The sequence below is a fragment of the Seriola dumerili genome, unplaced genomic scaffold, assembly GCF_002260705.1.
Source record: "Seriola dumerili isolate Sdu_G_001 unplaced genomic scaffold, Sdu_1.0 BDQW01000052.1, whole genome shotgun sequence".
Classification (NCBI taxonomy): domain Eukaryota; kingdom Metazoa; phylum Chordata; class Actinopteri; order Carangiformes; family Carangidae; genus Seriola; species Seriola dumerili.
The window spans coordinates 15417297-15430590 of record NW_019174307.1 but is presented as its reverse complement, the minus strand read 5'-3'; the positions used below and the strand labels follow the sequence as shown (position 1 = coordinate 15430590).

General features: G+C 42.9%; 1 protein-coding gene across 1 annotated transcript; it reads left to right on the top strand.

The window, feature by feature from the left end:
- The first annotated feature begins 519 nt into the window (after positions 1-519).
- On the top strand, positions 520-12655 carry LOC111218370 (sodium/hydrogen exchanger 2-like). Its single transcript, XM_022740644.1, has 13 exons — positions 520-995; positions 1199-1413; positions 1532-1780; positions 3965-4215; positions 4306-4523; positions 5355-5554; positions 6242-6331; positions 7181-7251; positions 8449-8616; positions 8752-8857; positions 10718-10834; positions 11095-11185; positions 11921-12655. The coding sequence occupies exons 1-13, from the start codon at positions 731-733 to the stop codon at positions 12340-12342; spliced, it is 2463 nt and encodes an 820-aa protein (XP_022596365.1). The 5' UTR covers positions 520-730; the 3' UTR covers positions 12343-12655.
- The last annotated feature ends 639 nt before the right edge of the window (positions 12656-13294 follow it).

The window sequence follows — 13294 nt, the reverse complement described above, 5'->3', positions numbered from 1 at the left end:
CCTCTCCCTCTTGCCTCTCAAGTCACGTCATTGTGGTCTATGTGAATATAGATTAGACTAATTGTGTGTCTGCTTTTTGTGTCTTCAGTAAAAAAGAATGTATCTCGAGAAATGTCTAAATATAAATAATTTTTTTTTTTTTTTTATGACCAAAATTTGAAAGGAAGAAATCTATATTACCCATTAACCTTTGCGGCCTGCAGCCTGATCCAGGACCACTTTAGATAATTCAGGGCAACAGTATTACACCTGAAAGTTGAAACTAGTGTCGCCCAGGAAGCTGGTGTGACCGAAACTAAAGAGTGGCCCCTCCATGACCAGCAGAAACACCATGTCCTCCCGTTTTCAGCCGCTCCAGGTGACGCCCAATCAGAGCGGCGCTCGGGGCCGCGCCCAGTCCGTATCGGAACTCGTGGACGCGCTGCAGGTAAACCACAGGTGTGTTTTTTTTTTCCCCTGCAGTTTGAAGGAGAGTCACCACGACCACACAACTCTGAAGAACTCAGCAAAGAAGTCAATGAAGGCACCAGAGTGGAAGAATGACGTGAAGATGGTGGAGTGAGAGTATGCGAGGAAATTAAACTTATCACGTCACTGAGGAGAAACTTGAGTTTGTTCTCACTTCAACTTTTTATTTTTTTCTTCGCTGGTGAATTTGGATGGAGTGACTGAATCTCAACGACGTGGATATTCTCATTAGTTTGGAACTGCTGCGTAGGGACGGTGCAAAATGGATTTAAACATTACCACACGAAGAGGCGTTTTATTTCTTCTTTTCTCAGTTTTAATTCTTCTTCATGGCTCCAGAGGAGAAATTCCGCCCAAACCAACCGGTGGTGTCACGATTGTGCCCCCAGTTAAGCCGGATGGGGGCCCACAGGCCTATCCAAACGCAGAAACGGCAAATTTACCAGTGTTTACAATGGATTATCCAAGAATACAGATACCCTTTGAGATCACTCTTTGGGTGCTGCTGGCTTCATTCGCAAAGATTGGTAAGTAACAGCAACATATGCTCAAACAGGTGATTGTATTGACACTGAGATCATGGGTTAAGATCCAAATCTAGGTGATTACTTTGTTAATAACAGCTGTGACCCCTGGAGAGAGGATGCGGGAAGGCTTCCTGCAGGCAGAGTGCTTCTTTCTCATTAGACCTGTTCCTGCTTTTGAATTGAGGTCACATCTCTTTTCTCAGGTTTCAATGTGTACCACAAGATCACCATCTGGGTGCCAGAGACGTGCCTCCTGATCAGCATCGGTCTGATTGTGGGTGGCATCATGCACTCTGTCCACGAGGAGCCCCCCGCTGTGCTCTCCAGCAATGTCTTCTTCCTCTACATGCTTCCCCCGATTGTCCTCGACTCTGGCTACTTCATGCCAACCAGGCCTTTCTTTGAGAACATCGGCACGGTCCGTTACACATCAGCCACTGTCTCTAAACGCAGATTCAACTTCTTCTCCTTCTTCTCCTTCTTCTCCTCCTCCTCCTCACACAGACTATTCGACTTTCTTCTCACTGTGTTTGCAGGTAATGTGGTTTGCAGTGGTGGGGACTCTGTGGAACAGCATCGGTATAGGCATGTCTCTGTTTGCCATATGCCAGATTGAGGCTTTCGGCGTGCAGGACATCAACCTCCAGGAGAACCTGCTGTTTGCCACCATCATCTCGGCCGTGGACCCGGTGGCTGTGCTGAGTGTGTTCGAGGACGTGTCTGTGAACGAGCAGCTCTACATCGTGGTGTTTGGGGAATGTCTCTTCAATGATGCTGTCACTGTGGTGAGTCGGCGCTAGCTGAGACCTGCTGCAACACGGTGGCCTGCTTTGGTTCCTCTAGGCTACTGCTTGTTATGAAAACATGCACTGCAATTAACAAGGCACCATTATTGTTCAGTGTGGGGCATATGTAAAAAAATATCCCAGTATCTATCCCAGTAAGATCACACTGTAGCTCTAATATGGTTATTTTACCCAGGTTTTGCTTTAATGTCACAACCACACACATGCAGTTAATCACAGAGACCATTGTAACCCTACCTACCATTTCAGAACCTGTTTGGGGCGTTTCATTTCAAGCGCACTAATACAAGAAACAGCAGATTCACCATTGTGTTGTCTTAGGCTTTTCTCTTCTTTCACCCTCTAAAGGCTCAGCTCAGGTTTCACAAGATACTGTACAGATTGTTCACTCGTTTCTGGGTTAGGATACATGTATGAGAACATAATGTGTGGGAGGAAGAAGAAGTCTGTGCACAGGAAAGATTGCCAAGCAGATAAATTATTCAGAAATGGAAGTGAGGGAATGTTGTCAGAGATGCCTAACGGATGTATCCACAGTCCAGGACCATGTTGCCTTTAGGAGCGTCTTTCCACAGATGCCGCCAAACCTGTTTCTGAAGTGTTTCATTTGCTTATATGGGAGGAGTTGAGACACACACACACACACACACACACACACACAGACACACACACACACACACACACACACATTGTGGTCTGAAATTTGACTGAGGTGAGCTCATGCTCAAATTTCCTCCCCCCACCCTCTTTTTTTTTTATTGTGCTAAAAACCCACCAACCTGCATTAACCTGCTGTTAGCTTTGGCGTGGTGACCCTGTTGTTTAGTACACAGTAGCAGAGCCGATGCAGAAAGAGAAGACAAACATTTACACAGGAGAATGGGAAAGTCCAGACATGGCCTGTGCAGAGGTCCGTGTGTTACAGAATTGCACCGATTAAACTAGATGTAATATCTGGCAAAAACATAAAACACTTCTCATATACTAAGAGCAATGCTGTCACCAGTGAGGTGGAAGGTGGTGATGGTTGTCGGGGCCCAGTAGAATTGTATTATTTAAAGGTCGGGGTCACACTGTTTCGGGTGGCCAGTGTTCCCAGCTCCGCTCTTGACTGAGAACGGCAGGTTAATCCAATGTATGACTGCCAGGGAAGCTGTTGCCGTCATACTACGCACGCAGATCTGTTTTAAATAGGTGGTGAAAACGGGACCAATCTTTTTCCTGTTTGCCTTATCTCGATTTTTCTGTTATTGGTAAACACTTCTTTCCCTGAGTGCTTGACAAGCTTGTCCTGGAGTGGAAAAGTTTCCTTTTAAGTTAGCCTTTTTCAAAATAGTTATACTTATTTAGGGCTGTTTATCAAGACCGTTCCTAGTGCTGCCAGCATAGTTACTATTTACAAGTAAACATGATCTTGAACCAAACTGAATACCACAATAAAACTGTGACGGAGCTGGTGGTATTCTACATTTTTGTTAAATTCAGCAAATCCCAGCAAATCAGACCAAAACCAACAATTCGTTCGAATTGTGAATCTTTAAAAACATGTCACAAATATATAAACTTTCCTTAAACAGCTGGACACTGTGGTTTTTAGTAAATGTTACTCAAACAGGAGTAAATAGTGCGGAGTTTTCCTGATTCCTTTAAGCTGCAGATTAGATGCACTAGTGAGTATTCACAGCAGCCGGATGGTGCATGTGGAACTGACTTAAATTAAAATTATGGTAATGAAGGACCATGTCACAACAAAGAAGCTCGGTGGCACAGAAGAATAATCAGGCGTCGGCTACACATACAACACTTGTTAGTAGCATCAGTTCGTGGATGGTTTTGATCTTTTCATGGAATTTGTGGCTAATAAGAGAAATATAGAACTTGCTCTGTTATATGTGCTCTGTGAATTGTGTCTGTCTACTTCATTCCTTGTAAATGAACAGTAACCAAATGCTCCTTTTCCGTGAGTCATTCACTGCGCTGGGTGAAATGGCACTATCAAATTGCAAACAGTGCAAAGCAAATATCTCAATAAATCACTCTTATCTGAAACGGTGTCATTAGAGGCCACAGCTCCTGACACCACCCATGACCTCTGACCCAAAAGTGCGTGTGTTTGCACAAGTGTCCCTGAATGTGTGTGAACATGTGCGCGTATGTTTTCAGGTGTTGTACAACATGTTCAGCTTCGTGGCGAACATGCCAGAGGTGGTGCCGGTGGATGTTTTCCTGGGGGTGGCGAGGTTCTTCGTGGTCGGGCTCGGTGGGATGGGCTTTGGCATTCTGTTCGGCTTTGTGGCCGCCTTCACCACCAGATTCACCTCCAAGGTCCGAGAAATCGAGCCACTCTTCATATTCATGTACAGCTACCTGGCCTATCTGGTGGCCGAGCTCTTCGCTATCTCGTCCATCATGGCGTGAGTCGATTTTAAAATGTTTACAGGTCCAAATATTCTCGAAGCTGCAAGAATAAAGAAGAGTAACAACTAACTTATGTCTTGTTGCAGCATTGTTACCTGTGCCCTCACCATGAAATACTACGTGGAGGAAAATGTTTCCCAGCGCTCCTGCACAACCATCCGCCACGTGGTCAAGATGCTTGGCTCCATCTCTGAGACCCTCATCTTCTTCTTCCTCGGGGTCGTCACGATAACGACCGAGCACGAGTGGAACTGGGGCTACATACTGTTCACGCTGCTGTTTGCCTTTATATGGAGAGGACTGGGTAAGCAGAGGGCAGGGGTTATCTGGGTCATGTCAGAGGTCAGGTTTTGTTCGACTGCATCTGCCTAACTTGTAGAGGCAATGTTCTTCGGAGTGAGTCCTGGTTTGGTTTGTGTTGTGCACACTCATGATGACATGAGTTGCTTACTTCCAGTGGTTTAACTGCTCACCTTGCTGACATCACTTTTGGGCGTGATTACCAAAGAATGGGTGTGGTCAACAGATGAAACTGAGTTGAAACTCTGAACAGGAGAGAAAAGCAAAACTGTTCTTCAGCCTGGTTAAATTACTCTTTAAAACCACATCAAGTGATACTTCTGGCAGCAGAACGAGCCGTAAACGCAGCACTGAGATAGTTTCACTGACTGTTGTTGTTAATGGTGAAAGTAGCCGATGACTATCCACTCACCTTCCAGCTCTGTTTAGGTCTGTTTAGGTTGGCAAAACGCTGCTAAATTTACCAGCTAAATGCTGTTATGCTCAGCAGCTCCTCTCTAGCTTTAGCTCTAGCAGATAGTGCACAGTGGGTTTATCAGAGCTTTTTATTTGGTTGCTAAAAACAGCTACTTGCTGGGGATTCTTTGTGGGCTCGAGCTGCAGCTGGACACAAGGTCGATGTGGACCATAAAAACTAAAAAATAATAATAAGGAGGTGAAAGATGCTACGAAGCTTGGTAGAGCTGAGGTTCTTTGTGCCATCATTACAGCGAGGGACCAATGTGATTTGATCGATTGTTAATATAAAAATATTGACCAGTGCAGCTTTAAACTTGTTAACAGTGCAACTTCTGAAAAAAGCATCTTGACATCTTTCTCTGCTCTTCCCTCTCAGGTGTCTTAGTGCTGACTCAGATCATTAACCCTTTCCGCACCATCCCTTTCAACTTGAAAGACCAGTTTGGTCTGGCCTACGGTGGTCTGCGAGGTGCGATTTCATTTGCCCTGGCCTTCACTCTGCCTGATACCATCGGCCGCAAGCAGCTCTTCATCACAGCCACCATTGCCATCATCCTCTTCACTGTGTTTCTTCAGGTAAGAGAGCATCTGTGCGGTTGTATTCAAAACATTTTGCACTGTTGCTTGCTGGGAATAATTTGTCTTATTTTAGTCTGATGTTGGTGTTTTCTCTCAGCAGTAGAGTAAAGTAGAAGAAGCTGTCTGTATATAAAGCAGCCTGTGATTCTCAGTGAGAGAGAAACAATAGTCTTGAAACAGACATCACATGATTTAAAGTCCAGATCAGGACTGATTTCATTATCTAGTACGATGTGAGGGTTTTAGATTTAATGTTCTTGCATTCCAGCTCAATGTCAGACCACTCTGAGTCGCCACAGTGACGTCAAACAGATCCTTGTCCACCAAACCGACCGAGTTTACAGCAGAGCAGCTTTTTGCTGCTGCACTAAGCCTCTGCCTCTTAATTTATAATAATTACATCATGCATTTTGACACATTCAGCTCTTCATTGTCCACTTTATATATTGTTATTAGCATTTATTGTGTAATATGTTGCTCACACTGTGTTTTTTTTCCCCCCATGCTGCATTAAAAACAAATTCTACCAGCTCAGGCCATTAAAGTGTAGAGAAACAATCTTTACAAATAGAATCAGTGACGGTGGATCATTACAGGCATGATGTGCAGTCTTTTGACAGTCAGTTGGGATTTTAAAAACTCTCATTTCTTCCTGTTGTTGTTTTTTTTTCCTCTTCTCTACAGGGCATCAGTATCCGCCCTCTGATTGAGTTCATCAATGTCCGCAGAACCAACCGCAATCTTGACACCATCAATGTAGAGATCCACTGCAGGGTACGACACAGCTTTGATGATTGTACATGTAGCGGACACTGTTAAAATGAGATTAGATACACTTTCTTGTGCCTGTGGGGAAATTTGCCTCGGGCAGTAGTGCAATACACGCAACTTCATAAAATAACACAGACGGACAAAACAGTGAGTACTATATTTCTTGCCTTGAAAAATAGCTTGTAATGAATAAATAGACAATAAAAAAAAAAACATAAAACCATAATCAAATTTACAGCGCATAAAATCTGGGCATGTCCTGAGTCAGGATTTACCATGATCTCAGCGCTGACCCCAAACAGAGAAAGTAAAGTCTCTGAACCAGCCTGGCAAACGAATACTCAACACAGGCATGTCCATTTGAGATTATTGTCCGTCGGTATGCACAAGCACTCGTAGGAGCACACCTGCTCAATTAAACTGTTGTCTACGATTACAGGGTCATGGGTTCTCACCTCCCTGGGGTCAAATATCATTTCTTTAGTCCTCGAGAATAAGGCGGTGCCCGTCACACCAGTTACTTAAAGATGGCAGTCTCATTGTGATCATTTGAGGGGGTCGGAGAATTTGATGATGTAATTATTCGGCCCACTGCTCCTAAATTTGTCTGGGGGAGCTCACACAGCCTTGAGGCAGCCCCGTACTACAGTGTTTGGTGTTGGAGAGGAAGTTCATAGCCTTTTATCTGTTGGAACCTGTTTGCTAAAAAAGAATAAAACAATAGAATAACAAAAGAACTTAAATGTACGTCCTTTAGCTTCTGTACAGGCATATGTGGTTGGCTTGTATTAAAAGCTGGAATAAGATCCGCAAATAAAACACCACGTTTACAGCTCTCACTTTTTCTCTCAGCTCATGGAGCACACTGTAGCAGGCATAGAGGACCTCTGTGGACAGTGGAGCCACTTCTACTGGAAGGACAAGTAAGAACTTTGTCTTCTCTGTTTGCTCATTCACAACATAATCTACTGCTAGTCAGTCATGGGTAGCCTGCAAAATGTGAATATTACTCTCCTCATCTTAAACTAGCCACTGCTTAACTGCTTCACACCGATAAAACTAAAGAGAAAGAACCTGCAGTGAGACTGGAAGAGAGACGGCAGTTTTAGTTTACCTTCGTTCAGTTTCCCTCTTTACGATTTTGTTTGACAGTGCCATTGTTCACGCCGGGACTGTGTGGGAATGTTGACAGCCAATCAGACTTTGGTGTCTGAATGATTATCTTTTAGTTCCTCATTTCCTCCTCTGACTGTTTTCATGCCCTGAAGTTTCCAGATACATGATACCGATGTTGTTAATTGCGTGAAATGTATATTTAATTACATTTTACGCTGCATTAATGTACAACCTTTGTGTTTTGATGCATAGTTAACTGCAGCAAAACACAATTGAAAGTGAATGCAATGAACCCTTTTATGTGCTTGTTCAGCCATTAATTTGCATTTGTGGGACTTATTAGGATTGAATCTTGTTTCTGTGGGTTTTATAAACACAACATTTGTTTCAAATGAAATTGATTAGAAGCAATAATAGTTTGCAGTATTGTAACTTCAAAGTAGCTTCCTTAATACCCCTAAAATATATCAGAGATATTATACATTTAGTTTTTCTTGTGAACATACAGTGGATATAGTAGGTTATATTATATGATAACCATCTACTAAATGTTACTGAAATTTACAAACATTATTAGACAGCAGCAGACGACTTCCTTCTGTATTATACTGCTTTCCCTTCTCCTTTTATCCCCATGCCTCTTCTCTCTCTTCAGTCCTCCTCCTCCTCCTCCTCCTCCTCCTCCTCCTCTTGGCTTTGTTGACTCACTCTTCATCTTGTGAGACACGTTCCTCAAGCCTCAGACTCTAGATTTTAAGTTTGAGTTAAATAGTAAATACATGCAGTGAGCATGAGTACGACACACAGAGGAGTCAGAAAGTATTATGACAGTGAAATGTTTGTTTTGGGTCTGTACTGTGCTACAAAAATATAATATAAAATGAACTGATCCCAGAATTACAATTGCAAGAACCGATACTTGAGGAAGAAAAGCAACTTCCTTCACGCCTACCTCTGTTTCACACAAACCTAATCAGTGCAATCATTTTTAATCTCAATTTCAGGTTCATGAAATTCAACAATCGAATCCTGCGCAGGATCCTGATCCGCGACAGCCGGGCCGAGTCCAGTATTGTGGCGTTGTACAAGAAGCTAGAGCTGCAGAACGCCATGGAGATCCTGGACAAGGTGTCGGGAGACATCAGTGCCGCTCCGTCCATCGTCTCTCTCTAGTACGAAACCCTCATCATGTCTCTGTGCTACTCTGACTGTCACACCTCCTCCTTATTGTCTGTTGAGATCAACAGAAGAACAAGCATTTTCTCTTAATATCCTGTTTTTTGTCTGATTTTTTTTTTTTTTTTTAGTGAGGAAAAGAAGAGCTCTGCTAGACCTAAGAGGAAGTTCATGGCTGCAGACCTGAGGAACATGCACGACATCCTGTCCAAGAACATGTACAAGATCAGACAACGGGTGAGATGAAAAAGTCTGGCAGGAGGATAGCAGCAGTGTGCAGTCTGCTTTATTTCCCCTTTTTAATTTATTTTCATGCAGCACGGTGGTGGAAAGTGACTAAGCGCATTCACTCAAGTGCTGCCACTAGATCAGATCAGTTCCACCTCGACCAGCTATGAAAAAATGCATCAGCTTTAATTATCTAGTAAAATTATTTATAGTAATATATCAGTCATGGGTCATTGTTCTATGGTACTTTTACTCTGGTAGGATTTTGAATGCTTGTAATTGAGTGTTTTTACATCAATATATTGGTAAGTGGTGGATCTGAATATTTCTTCCTCCTCTGATCGCTACACCACAAACAACAATACACAGAAACTACAGTAAGTAGTAAGACTGTAAGATTGAGTGAAGGCAGAAAGCTACCACCACTCTTAATACGTTTTCATTTTAGCTGTTCGGCTGCTGACAGTACATACAGTAGTAGCCACATAATGTCACATGCAGCTCGAAAAGAAATTAGGAGTTTCAGCACAGGATTTTTAATTTTTTAATTTTTTTTTAACATAAAATCCTGTTGTCTGTGTTCGCCAGCAAAGCATCATTTTCATCCTCATCATAGATTGTTTGGTGACGCTTCCCTCACTCCGGTGTGAGTCCTCCAAACACTGAAACTTGGTGCTGTTTTGCATAGCCACACTGTGGCCGGCAGTACTTTTCCATTAGTGACATGACATCACCCTTTAAAAAGGCTCTGAGAGACGCTTTGATGTTCAGGCAAATAGAGAGCATGTGCTTCTGTTCTAGGTGGTAGACAAATTGTCTGATTGTCTTAATAGCCCCTCTTTACAAATCCCTCGCCCCTCTGCTCTTCACATATTTACAGTCGCGTCTCTCCCATGAACTCTCCCTCACTTCTGTCTGTGGTGTTACGTGTTTTAACGTGAGCCGCTTTATTCGTTGAAAATGCAAAATTGTGACGTTAAAAAACAAACTGTATTTTCAATTGTTTCCTGTTCTCTGACCGTTTTGACCTCTCCTGAGATAGACGGCAGCATTTTGTTGGCATGAGACCTTTCCTTAAAGAACAAAGGCCACCTCAGAGCGCTTGAAAGGCGGTTATGTTTGTTTTAGGTCGAACTAATAGCTGTGGGACAGAAAGAGCCGTGTTGACAGTGATGGGTACGCTGTGTAGAAGAAGTTAGTGTTGGAGCTCGCAAAGTCCAAACAGAGACATTCACCCCTGGGTGTGGCCAGTTTTGGTTGAGTAATCCGAGCCGTAAAGAATGCTGTCTCCTCTCAAAGCATCTCAACTGTGTATTTGTCTCAGCCTTTATGGGGGGGGGGGGGGTGTTACTGAACTTACAGTTAAATCATTGTGGCCACTTGTAGGCTCATATGAAAAATGGTGGAATACTTGATATTAGGGCTGAAGAGTTAATTGAAAAATAATTTGCAGTATGGGAAAGTGTAAATTCCAAATTGTAGGAGTTGCAATTTTTTTTTTTGATTAAGGTCAGACGTGTCACAACATACCATAAGTGAAGCATCGTGGAGCTACAGAGACGCCCCGGCCTACAAACCATATTCTCCAGATGTAAAGGAATCACATTTGTTTCATACAAGCTCCAACAAAAATCCCATCATCATCATTTTTATATTTTTTTCCAGTGAAAATGAAAAGCAAAAATGACCATTTCAACTGAAACCGTGACTCTTATCTCAAACGCCATATCTGCCAAAATAATCGCAATATGATTTTTTTTGTATATTATTCAGCCTCACTTGATATGTTCATCAGCAGTCTGCACCTGCCATTTGATGTCGTGTATGTAATGCTGTATCTTCTACCTTCTGTGCTTTTTCTTTATTCAGACGGTGGCATTCACAGGCAAGCACGCCCTGCCCAATGACAGCCACACCAAAGAGATACTGATCAGACGCCACCCCAGCATCCGCCGCAGCCTCCGACCTGGAAGCTTCCAGACATCGGTCAGTAATAAGTTGTGTAACTATGACTGATATTGACCTGAGGTCTTGCGACATTATGTTCTCAGCCTCTCAGGTTAAAAGCAGCTCAGTGAGAGTAGAAGTGAATCTCATAAAAGGGAAGGTTAATCAGCTCTTTTTACACTGAGATGAAAGTATTGTAAAACATGCCTGAGGCTCACGGTCTTCATCCCATGTCTTGTTCATTATTCTCTTTTTTTCCTCTCTTGCCATTCTCCTCTCCCCTCTCATCTTATTCCCAGGTGGAGCCCAGATCTCATAAGTACTTCTCTCTTCCTGCTGGGAAGAGTCTGGACTCAAACTTTTTCCCCCCTGAGAGGCTGAGCTATGCAGGTAAGGTTCTTAACCCAACTTTAAACCCTTAACTTTAAACCCCTTATTCCACACTGTACAGCACTTCACTTGTTAGCTTTTTCCACTTTTAACCACTTTTAACCACTTTTAACCAGCTTTAACCAGCTTTAACCAGCTTTAACCAGCTTTAACCAGCTTTAACCAGCTTTAACCGTACCTCATGGCCCTTTTCAGTGAGTGGATATTGCTCTGGTATTTATTTGCCATATTGTTCTTCACTGAAGCTATAGTTTATCTTTTTAAGACGGAGTAAAATATTCAAACCCTTGATTTCCTGTAATGGCACCATCAGTGCAAAATTTTAATTTGTCCAATACTTTGGTTTATAACTAAAGTATCTGCAAAGCTAATCACATTCCCACAATCCTCAGCTGTACTGTGATTAGTGCTAATTAGCAAATGTTAGCATCATAACATGCTAAACTATGATGATAGATGTGTTAAACAGAAGGGCACTCAGAGAACGCAGACCTCCGCCAAGGCCAATGTCAAATAATATAAACCACACTTCAGGAAAAAAAAAAAATCTAATTCATGGTGAATGCCCCGGATCTGCCCCAAAGTAGTTCAAGTTCTTCCCTGGTCCCCCCCCCCCCCCCATATCGACTGGGCCGCTGGCAGGTTTAAGGTTAAACTCTCTGCCCACATACGAAGTGTGTTTTATGCAGCTGTATAAAATATGATATGATGTGATGGCGTCTTCACCTGTCACAGATGGTCAAGAAACCATGTCAGAGGTGGCCTACCCCTCCAGACGCTCTCGGTTTGGCCAGCCGACACGCTCCTCCTCCAGAGCCATGATGCCCCTACGAAGGCTAGATACCCTGAAAGAAGCACCGTCCGTTGATGTTCTGGATGAAGGCAGGGATGAGAGTAGAAGGACGGGGCGTGGCATGTCCAGAACAAACTCCTCCTACAGCGATTCCCGTGTGCATGCCCCTCGCCGTCACTTCAGCTCCTCCGCTGACAATGAGAGCGGCTCAGCTGATAACTTCAGAAACGTGCATCATGAAGCAGGAGAGGAGCAGCAGCAGCAGCCGCCTTCGTCTCCATCTCCAGCCTGGGCTGCTGAACCCAGGGACAATGTGACACGAAACCCTCTGCTCAGGCGGCCACAGTGGAACCCCAAGATGTAAAATGCGTTCCTGGGCTTTCAGCAGCAGCTGGACTGCCACACACGGAGTCTCAGGTTCTAAAGCAGCTCCAGGGCCTCTACATATAACTGTATTCATATCACGTAAAGGACTAGTAGATTACCAGTGGAGATCCTTTCATAGAAGAGCTTAACCACCCCTTCAAAATGAGCCCAAATGGACAGAGGTCAGAGGTCGCAGGCACATCACAGCGCACGATGATGGAGGAACTGTGTATGAACTGAGAGTCCAGGCTTCGTCTGTGTTTTTATTTCAACAAGTCACATAAATGTGATTTTAATGATTTTATCTTCCTGTAGGTTTTTTTTTTTTTTTAAATGTGATTTAAGTTAAACTGTTTTATTGTGACTAATTATTATTATTTTTTGCTCATTACATGTAAATATTATATTTTTTTGTATTTTTATTGCCTGTTGTGTGTAACAGCTGTGTGATTGAATACACGTTTTGTAAATCGGCCATTTTAGTTGAACGTGAGGAACTATTGCTGTACTCTTGGGAGTGACTGGATTTTGTATGTCTGTTACGTTCATGGATCCCACAAATCTGGACCCACTTTATTGTTTTCTGTTACTGTAATAAATTTTCTAAGTTGTATAAAACAGGTTTCAAGTATTCTGGTTAAACCTCGAAGATAACTTTGAACAGTGCCTTTAGTGTCACAGTTTTCTAAGAGGAGGAGAAGACGGCAGATGTGTACAGTATGTACGACGTAGTTGAATGTTAACATGCACACCGCAGCATTGACTTTAATGTTTCATATACAATTGATAACACCATAGACTCAAACATACAAAACATGGTTTATTCCTTGTGACTTTCTGGCATGAATCTGGCCTGTTATTCACATATTCAGTGACTTCTTAATATTCATTTCCACCAATTTCCATCTTTCCATCTATTTGGGTTTTTTAAAAACAGTAGTGCCCACAAT

Coding starts and splice junctions, on each gene's coding strand:
- LOC111218370 (XM_022740644.1), top strand. CDS start 731: ATGGATTTAAACATTACCACACGAAGAGGCGTTTTATTTCTTCTTTTC. Junction 996..1,198: donor GGCTTCATTCGCAAAGATTG/GTAAGTAACAGC, acceptor CTCTTTTCTCAG/GTTTCAATGTGTACCACAAG. Junction 1,781..3,964: donor TCAATGATGCTGTCACTGTG/GTGAGTCGGCGC, acceptor GTATGTTTTCAG/GTGTTGTACAACATGTTCAG.